The sequence below is a fragment of the Bos grunniens genome, chromosome 15 (assembly GCF_055505025.1).
Source record: "Bos grunniens cultivar Pamir isolate PY7600 chromosome 15, Bosgru_T2T1.0, whole genome shotgun sequence".
Taxonomy (NCBI): Eukaryota; Metazoa; Chordata; class Mammalia; order Artiodactyla; family Bovidae; genus Bos; species Bos grunniens.
The window spans coordinates 79,588,844-79,609,870 of record NC_141179.1 but is presented as its reverse complement, the minus strand read 5'-3'; the positions used below and the strand labels follow the sequence as shown (position 1 = coordinate 79,609,870).

The 21,027-nt window shown below is 37.0% G+C and overlaps 2 protein-coding genes across 2 annotated transcripts; both read right to left on the bottom strand.

Annotated features, from left to right (window-relative positions):
- Positions 1-503: 503 nt before the first annotated feature.
- LOC147358642 (olfactory receptor 8H3-like) lies at positions 504-1,433 on the bottom strand. Its single transcript, XM_086338200.1, has one exon. The coding sequence runs from the start codon at positions 1,431-1,433 to the stop codon at positions 504-506; it is 930 nt and encodes a 309-aa protein (XP_086194326.1).
- Positions 1,434-14,065: 12,632 nt separating this feature from the next.
- LOC147358641 (olfactory receptor 8H1-like) lies at positions 14,066-15,013 on the bottom strand. Its single transcript, XM_086342093.1, has one exon. It carries the CDS (start codon positions 15,011-15,013, stop codon positions 14,066-14,068), a length of 948 nt encoding a protein of 315 aa, XP_086198219.1.
- Between the last annotated feature and the right edge of the window lie 6,014 nt (positions 15,014-21,027).

Here is a 21,027-nt window from a genome sequence, read left to right as displayed (position 1 = left end):
GCATGACCAAAGTGCCAGGAAATGCCCAAGATCATATTAGATCAAGCAAATAATCATTCAGAAAGAAAGCAAATAAATAAATAATTCAGTTTGTTTCTGGAAAGAGAAAAAAGGGGAATAAAATACAGATAAGGAAAAAAAAATAAACTGGTGAGTATGAACACTTACCTTCAATGCTATTTTAATTGTTCAGAACACTTTACCTGGGCTTCCCTCATAGCTCAGTTGGTAAAGAATCAGGCTGCAATGCAGAAGACCCTGGTTTGATTCTGGGGTCTGGAAGATCCCCTGGAGAAGGGACAGGTTACCCACTCCAGTATTCTTGGGCTTCCCTTGTGGCTTAGCTGGTAAAGAATCTGCCTGAAATGCAGGAGACCCAAATTCAATCTCTGGATTAGGAAGATTCCCTGGAAATGGGAAAGGCTCCCCACTTCAGGCCTGGAGAATTCCATGGACTGTAGAGTCCATGGGGACACAAAGAATTGGACACGACGGAGCGACTTTCATTTCATCTTCTGCATGACTCTACTGAGAGCATTTTTTATTTCCTTGTTTCGAAGACTGTATATGAGTGGATTCAGCATGGGGATGACAATAGTATAAAAAACAGAAGCTATCTGATCCTTTCCCAAGGAGTAGGATTTACTTGGTTTTAAGTAAGTAAAAATCATAGTGCCATAAAAGACAGTGACCCCCAGAAGATGTGATGCACAGGTAGAGAAAACTTTTTGCTTACTAGAAGTGGAAGTAATTTTGAGGATAGTAGACAGGATGGAGACATAGGACACTGCTATTGTAAGAAGAGACAGCACTAGGCTAGAGCCAGCAAAAGTGGATATGATGATTTCTATGTCATGTGTGTCAGTGCAGGACAAGGCTAAAATTGGGGATAGATCACAGAAAAAGTGAAAGATTATATTGGATTTGCAGAAATGCAATCTGCTCATGCAAAGTCCATTAACAAAAGAGTCCATAAAGCCAATCAGATAACATCCAAAGACTAGGGACCAGCAGCGTCTGGTGTACATGACAATCGGGTAATGCAGAGGGTTGCAGATAGCTGCATAGTGATCATAGGCCATGGAGGAGAGAAGGAAACATTCAGTGGCACCCAAGAATATAAAGCAGCTCATCTGGATGAAGCAGTTCAGGTACGAAATGTTCTTGGTGGAATTCAGTAAATTGTCTAAGGTTTTAGGGGTGATAACACTTGAGTAACTGAGGTCAAGAAATGACAAGTGACTGAGGAAAAAATACATGGGAGTGTGAAGCCGGGAATCCAGGGAGATTATCAGGATCATCCCCACATTCCCCAGCACCGTGATCAGGTATATCAGGAGAAAGAGGGTGAAGAGGACCAGCCGGATCTCTTCAGAGTCTGTCAGTCCCATGAGGATGAAGTCAGACACCTGTGTGATATTCCTTCTGCCCATGGTGTTCAAGTGCTCCTAACTGTTGAGAAACCAAAGTTGATATTCAGCAGGAATTACTTCAAAAATTAAAAAAAAAAATTACTTTGTGTATGTATGAATGACATCACTTATTTATATTAATTTAGTGTTTCCATGAAATGATGATAAGGAGGTGTGTATAGGGTATGCAGAGACAAAAACTTATTTTGATTTCCAAATATAAAAATAGGTGTGAGTTGACATTTGGATATATTATAACAAAAACTAATTCATTGAAGAATTAGAATAAGCCTGATATGGTCCTAAATGCTCCTGTTATTTAATTAATGCATTTCATGAGATTTTTATATCATAATTAGTACTCTTTTAGCCATATTTTTCTGATGAGACAAAGTGCACAGATAATTTAATTAACTCGTCCAGATATAGAACTACTAAATTTTGAACCTGCAATTCCACCTCCATAGATTGACTTCAGAGAGCATGTCCATAAGGCCATGTGTGTGTGTGCTCAGGCATGTCCGACTCTTTGCAAATCCCATGCACTGTAGCCCTCCAGGCTCTTCTGTCCATGGAATTTCCAGGCAAGAATACTGGAGTGGGTTGCCGTATCCTCCTGCAGTATATCTTCCCCACTCAGAGATCAAACCTATGTCTCCTGCAGAGCAGGCAGATTCTTTACCACTACACCACACTATAATACCATACTCCTATTTATAATTAATTTCAACAAAACCAAGAGTAAACTGCTAGCTATATGATAAAGAATGATAAAAGAAAAGTTTTAATGTACCATGTTCTGTTCTTTCATTTCAAATACTGTTTAATGTTAATGACAAGTATCCAAACTTAGTGGACTTTAATAGGGTGTATTAAAATGATAAACCATATGTTAGTACTAATTTCCAAAATATATGATATTTTTCTAACTTGACCACTGAAAATCAAATTTCTTCCAAAATTATATTTCTAAAAATGCAAATGACTTGTAGACCCTGATCATATCAACTCTGTACTTCTCCTTCCACACATCCTGACACTTTTTAATAAGTTCTGAAAGATATCTACATGCATATTCTGCTGATAAATTTCCCGTTTTATTGGATCCTACCTAAAACCTTCCAAATTTGAGAATGATACTTACTTTCAGCCAAGTTGGTGAAAAAAATACTTTCTTCCAATATTTTCTCTCTAGAAGTATGTCAAACTGCAATTTTTCTCACAAATAACACATAAGACCATTTCAGTTGAAAATTTCTATGATGCAATATTTGTTTTCTTTGAGATAAGTTCTTTTTAATTTTAGTGCATTCATTTTGTTTTATTCTGAGGCAAAAATAAATCAAATGAAGTTTTGTTCAACTCCTGATTATACATAAAATTTGCCAGGAAGTTATGTCTAGAATGAGTATCAGGGATCAACTGTGTGCATATATGTAAGTGGAGCACCATATCTCTTGCCTCTCATCCTGATGACTCCAGGCTACCTCATATTCTGGAGACTGATGATAATGCAAACTTTGGTCATCTCTGTGGACCAATTTCCAAGCAAAATTACTTGGCATGTCTCCAAGGACAAAAGTTCAAGTACTAAACGCTGCTATGCTAAGTTATAACTAATTTTTTTTTTCCCTTAGAAGCCACACAGTGAAGAGCCTAATGCTGTGGCCTTCCAACGTTACGCTCTAAATCTATGCCTGCTTTGGTAGAGAAACTATTTTTAGAGAAATACTTTCTTATTCTGTGACTGAAACTATCAGGGATGGAATGATGCATTTTTCACAATAAAACTTTTATGTTTAAATTGTGCCAATATTATAGGAGTGGACTTCCCAGGTGACACTAGTGGTAAAGAATCTGCTTGCCAATGCAGGAGACATGAGAGACACGGGTTCAATTCCTGGCCTGGGAAGATGCCCTGGAGGAGGAAATGATAACCCACTCTAGTATTCTGGCCTATTGATCCCATGGACAGAAGAGCCTGGTGGGCTATAGTCCTTAGTATTGAAAAGAGCTGGACACAAAAGAAGCGACTTAGCACACATGCAATATAGTAGTAAATATGTACGTTGGGGAAAAAAAAAGTCAATATAATAAAATTCAAAGAACAATATGAAATAATCCAAACTAATTTAACATTTTGATTAAAGTTTCCCAATTATCTTTTTCTTCATAAAATGCTTATTTGTAGACCTCTAGATGTGCAATAAAGGACAAAAATGGTATGGACCTAACAGAAGCAGAAGAGATTAAGAAGAGGTGGCAAGAATACACAGAAGAACTGTACAAAAAGATCTTCATGACCCATATAATCATGATGATGTGATCACTCACCTAGAGCCAGACATCCTGGAATGTGGGTCAAGTAGGCCTTAGGAAGCATCACTACAAACAAAGCTGGTGGAGGTGATGGAATTCCAGTTGACCTATTTCAAATCCCTGAATATAATGCTGTGAAAGTGCTGCACTCAATATGCCAGCAAATCTGGAAAGCTCAGCAGTTGCCACAGGAATGGAAAAGGTCTGCTTGATTCCAACCACAAACAAAGGCAATGCTAGAGAATGTTCAAACTACTGCACAATTGCACTCATCTCACACGCTAGTAAAGTAATGCTCAAACTTTTCCAAGCCAGGCTTCAGCAATACGTGAACTATGAACTTTCAGATATTCAAGCTGGTTTTAGAAAAGGCAGAGGAATCAGAGATCAAATTTCCAACATCTGCTGGATCATCAAAAAAGCAAGAGAGTTCCAGAAAAACATCTATTTCTGCTTTATTGACTATGCCAAAGCCTCTGACTGTGTGGATCACAATAAACGGTGGAAAATTCTGAAAGAGATGGGACTACCAGACCACCTGACCTGCCTCTTGAGAAATCTGTATGCAGGTCAGGAAGCAACAGTTAGAACTGGACACGGAACAACAGACTGGTTCCAAATAGGGAAAGGAGTATGTGAAGGCTGTATATTGTCACCCTGCTTATTTAACTTATATGCAGAGTATATCATGAGAAATGCTGGGCTGGAGGAAGCACAAGCTGGAATCAAGATTGCTGGGAGAAATACCAATAACCTCAGATATGCAAATGACACCACCCTTATGGCAGAAAGTGAAGAGGAACTAAAGAGCCTCTTGATGAAAGTGAAAGAGGAGAGTGAAAAAGTTGGCTTAAAGCTCAACATTCAGAAAACGAAGATCGTGGCATCTGGTTCCATCACTTCATGGAAAATAAATGGGGAAACAGTGGCTTACTTTATTTTTTGGGGCTCCAAAATCACTGCAGATGGTAATTGCAGCCATGAAATTAAAAGACACTTATTCCTTGGAAGGACAGTTAAGACCAACCTAAACAGCATATTAAAAAGCAGAGACAGTACTTTGTCAACAAAGATCTGTCTAGTCAGGGCTGGTTTTTCCAGTGGTCATGTATGGATGTGAGAATGGGACTATAAAGAAAGCTGAGCACCAAAGAATTGATGCTTTTGAACTGTGGTGTTGGAGAAGACTCTTGAGAGTCCCTTGGACTGCAAGGAGATCCAACCAGTCCATCCTAAAGGAGATCAGTCCTGGGTGTTCATTGGACGGACTGATGTTGAAGCTGAAACTCCAATACTTTGGCCACCTGATGGGAAACACTGACTCATTGGAAAAGACTCTGATGCTGGGAAAGATTGGGGGCAGGAGGAGAAGGGGACGACAGAGGATGAGCTGTCTGGATGGCATCACCGACTCGATGGACACAAGTTTGAGTGAGCTCCAGGAGTTGGCGTGCTGCGGTTCATGGGGTCGCAAAGAGTCAGAGACGACTGAGCGATGAACTGAACTGAGATTTGCATAATTGTCATTATACTGAGACTCAAATTAAAATATTCCTGTGACTCTGTCATTAACTCAGAATAATTAAACCAATTTTCCTGTAGATTTAAAAGTGGCTCTTAAAGGAATGTCTGCTCATACTCCAGAATTTCAGGAGATAGTTTGTTAGTTTGGATAAAAGAGGTACTTTTGTGCTTATTGTATCTTTGATGAACCTTGGACTGGCAAATCTACTCATCATAAATTAGTGCTATTAAAGCAATTGTGAAACAAAATTCATTCTTATGGCTAGATTAGGAAAAATTAAGATAAATTTAATTTTTTTAATTGCATAAAGAAACTTCAACTTTATAAAGATATTCCCTTGTAGCTCAGCTAGTAAAGAATCTCCCTACAATGCAGGAGACCCCAGTTCACTCTAGTCTTCTTGGGCTTCCCTGATAACTCAACCAGTAAAGTATTTGGTTGCAATGCAGGAAACGTGGATTCAATCCCTGGGTTAGGAAGATCCCCTGCAGAAGGGCAAGGCTACTCACTCCATATTCTGGCCTGGAGAATTCCATGGACAGAGAAGCCTGGCAGGTTAGTCCATGGGGTAGCAAAAAATCAGACAGGACTAAGCGACTTTCACGTTTAATACATACTTTAATACTGGTTATTCTTTGTTGACTTACTCATAACACATTATATGTATTCAATAGGTAATTTTTAATCTTTTTATATTTGGGGAAAGATAAATCTTGTGATATTTTGTGATATCTCTTCTCTTTCTTTGACTTAGTTTTCATTTTTGGAGGATCAAAATATATGCATATTCTGGGTTCTTGATCTATGTTGTCCTACTATCTTCCTCAGTATATTCTTTCTAATTTATTTATTTATAATTAGAGGATAATTGCTTTACAAGTTGTGTTGGCTTCTATCATACATACACACGAATCAACCATAGGTATACATATGTCCTCCCCTTCTTGAACCCTTTTCCCACCTCCCACTCCATCCCACCCCTCTAGGTTGTCACAGAGTACAAAATTTGAGCTCTTTGTGTCATATAGCAAATTTCCACTGGCTATCTAATGTTACATATGATAATGTATAGGTTTCCACACTACTCTCTCAATTTGTACCCCCTCTCCATCCCCTGTTGTGTCCACAAGTCTGTTCCCTGTGTCTGTGTCTCCATTGCAGCCCTGCCAATATGTTCCTTATTACCATCTTTTTAGATTCTGTATATATGCTGCTGCTGCTGCTAAGTCGCTTCAGTCATGTTCAACTCTGTGCGACCCCATAGATGGCAGCCCACCAGGCTCCCCCATCCCTGGGATTCTCCAGGCAAGAATACTGGAGTGGGTTGCCATTTCCTCCTCCAGTGCATGAAAGTGAAAAGTGAAAGTGAAGTCGCTCAGTCGTGTCTGACTCTTAGCGACCCCATGGACTGCAGCCTACCAGGCTCCTCCATCCATGGGATTTTCCAGGCAAGAGTACTGGAGTGGGGTGCCATTGCCTTCTCCATTCTATATATATATATATATATATATATATATATATATATATATATCCAGAAAAAAAAAAGTCAGCCACTGTTTCCACCATTTCCCCATCTATCTGCCAATGGGACCAGATGCCATGATCTTAGTTTTCTGAATGTTGACCTTTAAGCTAACTTTTACACTCTATTCTTTCACTTTCATTAAGAGGCTCTTTAGTTTTTCTTCACTTTCTGCCATAAGGGTGGTGTCATCTGCATATCTGAGGTTATTGATATTTCTCCCAGCGATCTTGATTCCACTTTGTGCCTCATCCAGCTCAGCATTTCTCATGATGTACTCTTCATATAAGTTAAATAAGCAGGGTGACAGTATACAGCCTTGACATTCTCCTTTCCCAATTTGAAACCAGTCTGTTTTTCCATGTCCGGTTCTAACTGTTTCTTCTTCACCTGCATACAGATTTCACAGAAGGTAGGTCAGGTGGTCTGATATTCCCATCTCTTTAAGAATTTTCCACAGTTTATTGTTATTCACATAGTAAAAGGCTTTGGTGTTTTAGGTGAAATTTATGGTATACAACTTTAAGAAAATGCCTACGGTTTCTCTAAATATTATTTATGTTAGATAATGGAAAACAAGTCCTGACAAATAATTTCAAAGTGAGTACATCTCATAAAAACATAGTCAATGATGAACACTGGTGTAAATGTATGTGTCTTTTTCAATTATGGTTTTCTCAGGACATATATATATGGACATATTAGATATATATAGACGTATCAGATTAAAATATTCTTGTGAATCTTTTATCAACTCATGATAATTAAACCTATTTTATATAGATTTAAAAGTGACTCTTACAGGAAACTCTGCTCATATTCCAGAATTTCAGGAGACAATTTCTTGGTTCAGATAAAGGAGTTACTTTTGCATTTATTGTAACATTTTTGAACTTTAGAAGGGCAATTTAGTCACCAAAAGTTAGTTCTACTAAAACTAGTGTGAAATAAAAATCAGGTTTATGGCAAGATAAGATAAAACTAAACAGAAATTTTTAATTTTTGCTTTAAATTGTATAAAAATGTTTAACATAATAAAGACATTTTGACTTTAACCAATACTTTAATCTGATCATTCTTTACTGACTTACACAGAATACATTATATCCATTCATCAGTCAGTCAGTCAGTCAGTTCAGTCACTCAGTTGTGTCCAACTCTTTGCGACCCCATCAGTCGCAGCACGCCAGGCCTCCCTGTCCATTACCAACTCCCGGAGTTTACCCAGACTCATGTCCATCGAGTCAGTGATGCCATCCAGCCATCTCATCCTCTGTCGTCCCCTTCTCCTCCTGCCCCCAATCCCTCCCAGCATCAGGGTCTTTTCCAATGAGTCAACTCTTCAATGAGGTGGCCAAAGTACTGGAGTTTCAACTTTAGCATCATTCCTTCCAAAGAAATCCCAGGGCTGATCTTCTGCAGAATGGACTGGTTGGATCTCCTTGCAGTTCAAGGGACTCTCAAGAGTCTTCTCCAACACCATAGTTCAAAAGCATCAATTCTTCGGTGCTCAGCCATCTTCACAGTTCAACTCTCACATCCATACATGACCACAGGAAAAACCATAGCCTTGACTAGACGAACCCTTGTTGGCAAAGTAGTCTCTGCCTTTGAATATACTATCTAGGTTGGTCATAACTTTCCTTCCAAGGAGTAAGCCTCTTTTAATTTCATGGCTGTGGTCACCATCTGCAGTGATTTTGGAGCCCCCAGAAATAAAGTCTGACACTGTTTCCACTGTTTCCTCATCTATTTCCCATGAAGTGATGGGACCAGATGCCATGATCTTCGTTTTCTGAATGTTGAGCTTTAAGCTAGCGTTTTCACTCTCCACTTTCACTTTCATCAAGAGGCTTTTTAGTTCCTCTTCACTTTCAACAGTGCAGAAAAGGACAACATTTGGGGGCTAACCAATCAAAAACATAAAAGAAACATAATTTCCAGGATTGTTCTGTGAAAAAGAGTCATCCACACACCCTAAACAGTTAACATCTAGGAATTTGCAACTGAGGATATTGTTTTCTTTATTGAGCCACTCTGTTTCTGAATCCCACTATTACACCAACATAGCCTGTTCCCTGACTATCACAGATTTTTTTTTTAGACTAATACTATTGAGGGATAAACTGTTCTTTAATTTTCCTTCTGTGAATAGGACTGTGACTGTATGTTTGCCAAGGCCTATCTAGTAATGCCAAAACTATACTGTCTTCAATCAGCATTTCCAGAGAATGTCTGCCAGCTACATACACCTTTCGACAGCCCCTGGTATTTTCTTTAATGTTTTCTTTAATATAGCTGTGAATTCTACTTTTTCAACTCTGATAATTGTAGTACAGTTACGTTGAAAAAATATCCAATCAGAGAGTGGTGATAAAGACACAAGTTGTCTTTATGAACACTAGAGTTAGGGTATCTGGGTTCAAATGTGAGCTAGCTTGTTCTTTAACTAGTGGAGTGACCATGGACCACTATTTACTCTTTCTGCTCTGCAGTTTCCTTATCTGTAAATTGCAACCTTCAGATATATTTTGAGGCATAGATCTAGTGCTGGGGATACAATGTTGAACAAATTAAGCAAGAATCCTGAACTTATTACGTTTATATGATAATGTGTGTGTGCAGGGGGGAGAGGAGCAGAAAAGAAAAATAATGCAAAAATGCACTAGCAAAATATTATTAATGGTCGGATGTAGATACTTGGTATGGGAAACAAATGAAACATGAAAAAGAATAGAGAACAGGTACAATTTTAAATAAAGTGGCAAGGATGTTATTATTCAATAGAATAAGACCAAAAAAAAAAAAATGTAGTTGTCTATAAACAGGAATTTCTGAATGAAGGAAAATGGAAAAATCTCAGGTAGTATCAGGACTAGTATACACAGAAGAGTTAGGATGTCATGTGGTTAAATCAAAGTGAATATAATTGATACAATAGTAAGGAATGAGTTCACCGAGGTTAGTAGTGGATGCAAGGTTATTATGGACCAATGGGATCTTATGAAGATTTTCATTTTTACTCTTAGTGAGATGAGATCTGTAGGATTATTGAATAAAGTAATATATTCCAACATACTCTTTAACAGTATGATCGCTCTGGCTCTCACATTGACATTTAAATTCAAGAGGGACAAGGCCAAGCAGAGACAAGTCCAGAGACTGCAGCAACGATTCTAAGACTATGATGGTTCTTTGAACCAGTGTGGGTAGCAGAAAAGATGTTGAGAAGTAGCCAGACTTCAAATATACCATGTATTTTGAATCTATACACTATCTTGATAGATTGGATGTGAGGTGTGTGAGATAAAGAGAAAATTTCAGGAGTCTTTTTAAGTCATTGACTGAATAAGTAGGAGGATGGCCTTCCATCACCTGAAATTAACATGTAGATGTTGCTGGTACTTACCTGTAAGTTCTCTTGTGAAGATAAACTCTTTTCAGTCTATATCTAAAGCCCTTTAAATATTGGCTGGTAAATGGAAAATACCTAGCAAAAATGTATTATGATCATTCTATTTATCAATTTATGACAGTAAATGCAGCTGTTTATGTTTTTTCATCTTTCTCCGTATCATACTTTTATTAAATAGCATTTTGGCATGGCACCATAAAAAAGCATATTATATTTTAAATTACTTCAGACTCCATTTTACATAAAATGTGGTATGCACTAATATAACAAAGAACATTTAGGAAAATAAAAATATTTGAAATATTTCATATGGCCTATAGATGATATAATACAATGCACATGTATAATAATATTACTTATGTTTCTATTATCATATAAATGTATTCTAAACTACATTATTATAAGAATAGTATAGTCAATTTATAGAGTTTAAGTTGTTTTAAAATTTACCTAATTTAAGAATTGTCCACATCATAGAATCTGTTCATAATATTTGTTTGCAGAAAATAAGAGGATACATTTCCTAATCATAGAAATAGAAATGAAAGCATAGTAAAAGCATAATTTATAAAAGAGGCTAGAAAACTGAAAAGGGCCCATAAATATATGAAACTACATTATGTTTATGAATGATAACAAAGGAGACAAAAAGTATACTGTTAAGCTAATGGAAGCAAAAACAAGTAGCAATTGCTCTAAGTATAGAATCTAGAAAATACTGAAATCAGAGAAAAGCAGTCATGATAACTTCAAATGGCCTTGATAAATGATAAGTAACTTTTTAAACAAATTATCAGAAAATAATTCATATTTAAAACACTTAAATTTATTAACAGTTTTGAACTAGTAAAACAATGTAAACTTTTAACTCCTAAAAGAAAATTGCACTTTTGCATCTTATTATTATTAAAATAATCAAATATAGTTTTGTAGATAAAAAATTAATTTAAAAAAATGAAAGTTTAAAATTATTATAGTGTGAATAAAATTATCTAGTTACAAAAATTTAAACAAAAAATATTAAATGCTTGGTAAATTAAAAATATGATCTTAACCTTTAAATAGCAGAATAGATTAAAATTGAAATTCAATATTATGTACAAGGAAAACTTTAAAATAAGGGAAATTTTTAGTGCTCTACCAGACTAAAATTAATAAGCTAACACAAAAACTGAATTCATTGTAAATTTTTAGTTTTACTTCTTATCTCTAACTGTTGCTTCCTGACCTGCATACAGGTTTCTCAAGAGGCAGGTCAGATGGTCTGGTATTCACATCTCCTTCAGAATTTTCCAGTTTACTGTGATCCACACAGTCAAAGGCTTTGGCATAGTCAGTGAGAAATCCTGAGATGGATGAGGCACAAGCTGGAATCAAGATTGCTGGGAGAAATATCAATAACCTCAGATATGCAGATGACACCACCCTTATGGCAGAAAGTGAAGAGGAACTCAAAAGCCTCTTGATGAAAGAGACAGAATCTCAAGAGTGAAAAAGTTGGCTTAAAACTCAACATTCAGAAAATGAAGATCATGGCATCTGGTCCCATCACTTCATGACAAATAGATGGAGAAACAGTGGAAACAGTGTCAGATTTTATTTTGGGGGGCTCCAAAATCACTGCAGGTGGTGACTGCAGCCATGAAATTAAAAGACGCTTACTCCTTGGAAGGAAAGTTATGACCAACCTAGATAGCATATTGAAAAGCAGAGACATTACTTTGCCAGCAAAGGTCCATCTAGTCAAGGCTATGATTTTTGCTGTGGTCATGTATGGATGTGAGAATTAGACTATAAAGAAGGTTGAGTGCCAAAGAATTGATGCCTTTGAACTGTGGTGCTGGAGAAGACTCTTGAGAGTCCCTTGGACTGCAAGGAGATCCAACCAGTCCATCCTAAAGGAGATCAGTCTTAGGTGTTTTTTGGAAGGACTGATGTTGAAGCTGAAACTCCAGTACTTTGGCCACCTGATGTGAAGAGCTGTCTCATTGGAAAAGACTCTGATACTGGGAAACATTGAGGGCAGGAGGAGAAGGGGATGACAGAGGTTATGAGATGGTTGGATGGCATCACTGACTCAACGGACATGGATTTGGGTAAACTCTGGGGTTTGGTGGTGGACAGGGAGTCCTGGCGTGCTGCAGTTCATGGGGTCACAAGGAGTCGGACACGACTGAGCGACTGAACTGAACTGAACTACTTATCTCTGTTAAGTAATTTAAAACAAAAGAGTTAAGCATTTACAATATTGTAAAGTTAAAAAATAAAATAAAATAAAAAAATTTTAAAAAGCATTTAATTTATTAATTTAATTTTACAAATCTCTAGAAATTGAGAGACAGGCAATTACACTGTAAAATACACTATAAAATACAATTACACTATAAAATATCAGTTATAAGAATTTCAATTAAAAAGCAATTTACTGAAGCTTGTTGACACATAGAAAGGAGGGATTTTTTTTTTATATATTTTCAGATAGTAACCAAAGAGATATAACTATCTGCAGATTTTTAACTTGATGAATTTACAAACACTTTGCATTCAAAGAATTGCAAAATGAAAGTCAATCTTTCCCATGTGTCAAAAACACATTCATCTTAGAATTCATTGACAAATAGTTAAAGGTTAATCTTGTTAATGTACACAGTAAACTGCAAAAAGGTGCATATGAAATGACAGAAGTATTGTTCTAGCACATTATATACACACACACACACACATAACTATCAATCTGGAAGAAAACATACAAAGTTATTAATTTTTAGGGCATTTCTATTTCCTTAAATTTTCAACACTTTTCAAGTTTTCTGCAATATTGACATGTACCAGTTTAAATCCAAACCTGTGAGGTGCTGAGTTTTTTCTTAGCTATTTGTCTTTTAAATCTACCAAAAGTAATTTTATACAAACAAGAGAATATTCTGTAAGAATAAGACACTGTGCATTAAAAATACTGAACAAATAAGAGTGTCCTAATGATAATGCTGCTGCTGCTAAGTCGCTTTGGTCATGTCCAACTCTGTGTGACCCCTTAGACGGCAGTCCGCCAGGCTGGGATTCTCCAGGCACGAACACTGGAGTGGGTTGCCATTTCCTTCTCCAATGCATGAAAGTGAAAAGTGAAAAGTGAAAGTGAAGTAACTCAGTCGTGTCTGACTCCTAGCGACCCCATGGACTGCAGCCTACCAGACTCTTCCATCCATGAGATTTTCCAGGTAAGAGTACTGGAGTGGGGTGCCATTGCCTTCTGCCTTCTTCTTCTAATGATAATGGTCTGCCTTTAATAGTACTACCTTAAACACTTATATCAGTTATATGATTTAATCTTTAGAAAAACTCTATGGACCTGGAATCATAATTTATTATATTCTATTGAGAAAGTGTTTTATTTAAGAGTTACACAGCTGAAAGAGTTGCAGATCTAGAATCAAAAGTCTGGAGTGTTTGGTTCAATAACAAGAGCATTCTGCTATACTGTTTTTCCACAATGTAAATGAAATAATTTCTAAAAGTGTTAGCATTGTTCCCAAAATGAAACTTTTTTCCATCATAAAATTCTCTGAATATGCATGAAATACTTCAAAAGGTGGTAAATAAAATTTTTATTTTGCTAATCAGTTAGCCTTAAAAACAGATAGATTTGTACCATGGATTTAACATGTGTCGGTGTTTCCAATTACAATGTGGATTTCTTAAGGCATATTCTAATAAATGTCCAAGAAAATATTTGGTAAATCAAAGGATAATTCTACTGAATAAATGAATAAATAAAGAACAAGTAAAGTCTTCAAGTCATTTCTGGAGAAAGAGGAAGGAAATACCATAAAAGGAAGAAGGAAAAAAAATAGCTTAAAATTTCAGCATCACTGTTATTTTAATTGCTTGGAAACCTTTCTTTTCTGAATGACTCTACCGACAGCATTCTTCACTTCCTTGTTTCTAAGACTGTATATAAGGGGGTTCAGCATGGGGATGACAATAGTATAAAAAACAGAAGCCACTTGATCCTTTCCCAAGGAGTAGGACTTACTTGGTTTTAAGTAAGTGAAAATCATAGTGCTATAAAAGATGGTTACTCCCAGGAGATGGGAGGCACAGGTAGAGAAGGCTTTCTGCTTCCCTGCAGTGGAAGTGATTTTCAGGACGGTGGATAGTATGAACACATAGGACACGGATATTGTGACAAGAGACACCACTGGGGCACAGCCAGCGACAACGAATATCATGATTTCAACGTCATGTGTGTCAGTGCAGGACAGGGATAGAATTGGGGATGTGTCACAGAAAAAGTGGTAGATTACATTGGAGTCACAGAAATGCAATCTGTTCATGCAAAGCACATTGACAAAGGAATCTGTAAAGCCAATCAAATAGGATCCAAAGACAAGAGAGCAGCAGCATCTGGTGGACATAACAATGGGGTAATGCAGAGGGCTGCAGATGGCTGCATAGCGATCATAGGCCATGGAGGAGAGAAGGAAACATTCAGTGGCGCCCAAGAAGACAAAGAAAGACATCTGAGTGAAGCAGTTCACGTATGAAATAGTTTTGATGGAAGTCAGTAAGTTGTCTAAGGTTTTAGGGGTGATGACACTTGAGTAACTGAGGTCAAGAAATGACAAGTGACTGAGGAAAAAATACATGGGTGTGTGAAGCTGCGAATCCAGGGAGATTATCAGGATCATCCCCACATTCCCCAGCACAGTGATCAGGTATATCAGGAGAAAGAGGGTGAAGAGGACCAGCCGGATCTCTTTAGAATCTGTCAGTCCCATGAGGATGAAGTCAGACACCTGTGTGATATTCCTTCTGCCCATGGTGTTCAAATGCTCCAAACTGTTGAGAAATCAAAGTTGAAACTTATCAGAAATTACTTCAAAAAGGTTTGTGTTGCTATATATGACCTGACATATTTATATTTGTTCAGTGTTTCTAAGAACGGATGATAATGAGGTATGGACAGCATATGAAGAAAAAAATTTGATTCCCAAATATATAAATAGATGTAAATTAACATTTAAATACAACAAAAAGTAGTATATTGAATAAATTGCATAAGCCTGAAAGTGAAAGAAACTGAAGTCACACAGTTGTGTCTGAATCTTTGTGACCCCGCAGACTGTAGCTTACCAGGCTCCTCCATCCATGGGATTCTCCAGGCAAGAGTACTGGAGTGGGGTTGCCATTTCCTTCTCCAGGGGATCTTCCCAACCCAGGGATTGAACCCACGTCTCCCGCACTGGAGGCAGAGGCTTTAACCTCTGAGACACCACAGAAGCCTCCTAAATGCTTCACATTTTTAATGCATTTAATGCCCACGAGTTTATTATACCATAGTATTATTACCCACATTTTTCATATGAGAAAAAGGGAACAGAATTTGAGTAACGTGTCCATAGTTAGAACTATTAAATGTTGGCTCTGTACTTCTACCAAGATAGATTGACTCCAGAGAGCATGTCCATTATATATTCCTGTCATAGTTAATTTCAAATATGTCTACTAAAATGCTATATGTATCATAAACAATCATAGTAGAATATTTTTAATATACTATGCTCTGCTATTTTCCCCAATATTATTTAATACTAATGAAAAATAGCTATCAATCTTTGGACTTTAGTAGACTAACCACATACTTAGTATTAATTTCCAAAAGATACAAACTTATCATAATCTGGCCATTCAAAATCAAATTTCTTCCAAAATTATATTTCTAAATGGCTAAAAGACCATGATCATAACAACTCTATATTTCTGGGTCCACCAGTCCTGGCACTACTGAAGGCAAAGATATCTAAAATGATATCTGCATGCATACTCTTCTGATATTATTCATGCTTTATTTGATTTCAACTAAAATCTTCAATTTTTGAGAACAATACTTACTGGGAAGCAAGATTGACTGAAAAACAGCTTCCTCTAATATTATCTATCTTTCTTTAATATAATATTTGTTTCTTTGAGATAAATTCTTTTTAAATTTTAGTGCAGTCATTTTGTTTTATTCTGAAGGAAAAATTAATCAACCTAGAAAGTTTGTTCAGTTCCTGATCAAATGTAACATCTGCCAGGAATGTATGTCTAAAATGAATATCAGCAGAGCAGAGTGTGCCTTGCCTCTTATCCTAGTAATTCCAGGGCACCTCACATACTAGGGATTGATGATTGCAACACTTGGTCATCCCTGTGGACCAATTTCCATGGAAGAATTCTTGGCATATCTCCAAGGACAAAAGGTACTTGGCATGTCTTCAGGGACTAGATGCAGGTATGCTAGGCCATGAGAAACTAGATGTCTTCCTTTCCAAGACCCACAGTGAGGGGCCTAAAGGCTTGGTCTTCCTGTGTGATGCTCTAAATTTTTGCCTGGGTGGTAGAGAAACTATTTCTAGAGCAATATTTACTCTATGCCTGAAACTGTCAGGGAAAGAATGATTTTTTCATTCCTTCATTCCTGAGGAAAGACTCATTTTTCATAATGAGTCTTTTATATTTAATTGTGTGACACTGTTATGGGAGTAGACATTTGCATTAGAAACAAATTGAGAATTTAACAAAATTGAAAGAATGATATGAAAAATTTCAACATTATATAACATTTTGATAAATTTTGTAACATTTTGGTAAATTTCTCCAGATGATTTTTTAATATAATGCTCATTTGCATACCTATAGAACTTCATAATTATTATCATACTGGATATTGAGTATCCATCCTCATTTTATAATTTAAATTTCATAACATACTATAACCATGTTATTCTAGTCTCTCATAAAACCAATAACTTCACGTTTTATTTATTGACTGACACCCTATAACCAACTTTATTCTAGTGAAGTCTTCTTCAGATGTTAAGAATGTTATTGAATATTGTTTATCCAAGGTGAAATAACAAGGAAAGGCTATAAAAAGGGGTACACTGAGAATCAGGTTAAAATACTCTTATGAATCTTTCATTAATTCATGAGAATTAAACCAATTTTCATATAGATTTAAAAGTAACTCTTACAGGAAACTCTGGTCATCCTCCCGAACTTCAGGAGATACTTTGTAGTTTGGAAAAAAGAAAAAAATTGTGCATTTATTGTACTTTTAATGAATTTTGGAAGGGCATTTATATTCACCCAAACTTTGTTCTGCTAGAATAGGTGTGAAATAAAATTCATATTTTATGATAAAGGTAAGAAAAATTATAAACAAAAATGTCCTTCTGTCCTTTCACCTCCTCTCTCCCCTCTACCGTGCATTGTGTATCTGCATTATACTTTGGCCAAACCTCCACTGTCAACAGAAACCTGCTCAGCCATAAAAAGCGACATTCTTCTAGCATCAACAAAGCAACTCCTTAAGATATTCCTTCTAAATCTCATATGATACCACTATGACCCCTGACTTCCCTGGTGGCTCAGATGGTAAAGAATCTGCCTGCAATGTGAGAGATCTGGGTTTGATCCCTGGGTCGGGAAGATTCCCTGGAGAAGGAAATGGCAACCCACTCCAGTGTTCTTGCCTGGGAAACCCCATGGACAGAGGAGCCTGGTGGGATGGGGTCATAAAGAGTCAGACCCAACTGAGAAACTAACCCTTTCACATGAACGATAACCTAGTACTTGCTTAGATCTAGATTGTATCTACTGTCAAATATAGATCATTTAATGTACAGGTCTCTGTCTCAAAAACTTATGTAACTGTCCTTTGACTTCTAAGGGGCAGAAAGTTCCTGTGGATTTCTGAGCTGTCCTCAGGTTACAATCCTCAATTTGACTTGAATAAAAGTTTCCATTTCTTTCTTCGAGTGACCAGTTAATTTTTCACTGAAAGTCTGACTCTTTGCAACCCTATGGACTATAGCTCACCAGGCACCTCCATCCGTGTGACTTTTTTAGGCAAGAATCCTGGAGTGGTTGCCATTTTCTTCTCCGGGGATCTTCCCAACCCAGGGATCAAACTCAGGGCTCCTGCATTGCAGGCAGACTCTTTACACTGTGAGCCACCAGGGAATCCAGTCTTATTTAGGGATTAGAAAGCCAGAGTAAACTTATTTGATGATAGGTAACTTCGGGAGTTAAGTAAAATAGGCTAATAGTAATTTTCAATGTAAAAACCACCTCAACAACCATAATATTAACATTAGTCACTTAGTTGTGTCCAGCTCTTTGCAACCCCCTGGACTATAGCCTACCAGGTTTCTATGTCCTTGTAATGCTTTAGGTGAGAATACTGGAGTGGGTAGTCATTCCCTTCTCCAGGGAATCTTCCCGACCTGGGGATTAAACTCAGGTCTTGGGGATTTCAGGCAGATTCTTTACCATCTGAGCTACAGGAGTTTCCTTGAAGCTTTGGGTGACTATAATTTTGACTCTATATTTGTGACTATAATTTGGTGACTGCAAAATGACCAGGAGCAAATCAGTTGCTTAATATTTTCCCATCCTTGAAATTTATCTTGATTATGTTCAATATTTTTTTTTATGATTTGGGGTTATTATTGCACCTTTTATTGTACCATAGAAGAAACCAAAGTCTCCTCAGAGATTTTTTTTTAAATCTCTCTTGATTTAATATGATATAGCTTTATCCTTTAATTTGTTAGTTTTAACTATGCCATCCACAAACATTCCTTTCACATTCCTTTCTCTCTTGGACTCTATGGTTAATTTTTTTTTTCTTCTTTAATGAATGAAAGAATGTTTCTTTTATTTTCTTTGGATGCTGCTGTTGCTGCTGCTTAGTCACTTTATTCATGTAGAACTCTTTGCAACTCTATGGACCATAGTTCACCAGGCTCCTCTGTCTTTTTTCATAAATGCTATTAAATTATCTTTCTTTGTTTTCTAATTCATTAATTGTTATCTAATTTGTATCACTTTTCACGTACATTATGAGATTTGTGGGGAACAAAAAATAATTTTCACTCTGTCCTTTCGGATTTTTGGCTGAAACCCACCTTCTTGTAATGAAAGGCAGGTGACCAGGATAAAAACAAATAGAAATTTAGTAATATATATATCCCCTTTATACATGGGAGACATCCAATAAAACTGAGTAATTCTCCAAAAAGGGTCCAAGCCACGACCTTAAATACCATCTCCAGCTAAAGGTAAAAGAAGATGTGGGAGGGTGGGAGTCAGGAAAGAATAGTAACCAAGAGTGCAGTTGTTAATGCAGACTCAAATTCATTCTTTTTCATTGAATAGAGATTTAGTCATCTTTCTCCTGGCATAGAAAGGGAAGCAAAGTGAAAGTGATAGTCACTCAGTCATGTCAGACTGTTTGTGAATCTTTGTGGCCTCATGGACTGTAGCCCTCCAGGCTCCTCTGTCCTTGGAGTTCTGCAGGCAAGAATACTGGAGTGGGTAGCCATTCCCTTCTCCAGGGGATCTTCCCAACCTAGGGATCAAACCAGGTCTCCTGCATTACAGGCAGACTCTTTGCTCACTGAGCCAGCAGGGAAGACCACAGAGAGGGAGACATCCTTCCAAATAGAGAGTAGTAGTGTTACTCACTCAGTACCCAACTCTTTGCAACTCCATGGATTGGACTGTAGTCCACCAAGTTCCTCTGTCTGTGGGGATTCTCCAGGCAAGAATACTGGAGTGGGTTGCCATTTCTTTCCCCAAGGGATCTTCCCCACCCAGGGATTGAACCCAGGTCTCCTGCATTTCAGGCAGATTCTTTACCATCTGAGCTACATGGACATTTCCCTTTTAAATGTAAATGCCGCCTACAAAAGGATAACTTCAGTTTCCAGAACATCTTCTGTGTCTACTATTTTATTTTTAAATAACTAGATAATCCTTGAGCATAGAAAGCATCTATTGGCATTGAAAATTCTGTTCCCTTTCAGGTTGAATTTACTGTATTTTCCCTAAGACCTAGTAATACCTGCTTAACCCACTATGGAAACATATGAACTAGAGGTTTTGAGGGATGGTACAGATAGAGCAGTTCAAAGACAGAATGATGAGAGGTCATGAAGGATAAGTTTGAGGTGTATATCAAAATATGTATACATATGGACATTTAATCATAACTCGACAAGTAAAATATATTTCTACATTTTATGATTAACTGGAAAAGTGTGGTATGTTTCTGCTCTTAGAGAGAGATTAACTAGGAAACATTAAAACATAAAAAATAACAATTTGATATATAATTTTATTAATACTCAATAAAGATAAAGGCCTGAAATGATCTACAGAACACATACACAGTGCAAGTGCAAATAATACACATATTAGAACCGAGGAAAATATAGGTAAATATAAATGAATTTCAACAGCTGACATTTTTCACACAATTATAAAAATTTAAGCATTATAGTTACAGTGCATAAATGAAAAGCTTTGATAGAGGGGGGAAAAAGGAAATATCAGTTTAATAATTTTCCATGATGATGGTGAAATATAATGAAAGCAATCATCTGAATCAGATATTGTGCTTAGAATGAAAAATGTATGTAGGTTTAAGAAAGGGAATGAGTGATGAGTTGCTAAGACAGCCTTCAGATCAGTTCAGTTCAGTTCAGTTCAGTCATTCAGTAGTGTCCAGCTCTTTGCGACCCCATGAATCGCAGTGCTCCAGGCCTTCATGTCCATCACCAACTCCTGGAGTTCACCCAAACTCACGTCCATCGAGTCGGTGATGCCATCCAGCCATCTCATCCTCTGTCGTCCCTTTCTCCTCCTGCCTCCAATCCCTCTCAGCATCAGGCTCTTTTCCAATGAGTCAACTCTTCGCATGAGGTGGCCAAAGTACTGGATTTCAGCTTTAGCATCAGTACTTCCAAAGAACACCCAGGACTGATCTTCTTTAGAATGGACTGGT

What these genes read in the sequence shown, in the direction of transcription:
- LOC147358642 (XM_086338200.1), bottom strand. Translation starts at nt 1,433, where the DNA reads ATGGGCAGAAGGAATATCACACAGGTGTCTGACTTCATCCTCATGGGA.
- LOC147358641 (XM_086342093.1), bottom strand. Translation starts at nt 15,013, where the DNA reads ATGGGCAGAAGGAATATCACACAGGTGTCTGACTTCATCCTCATGGGA.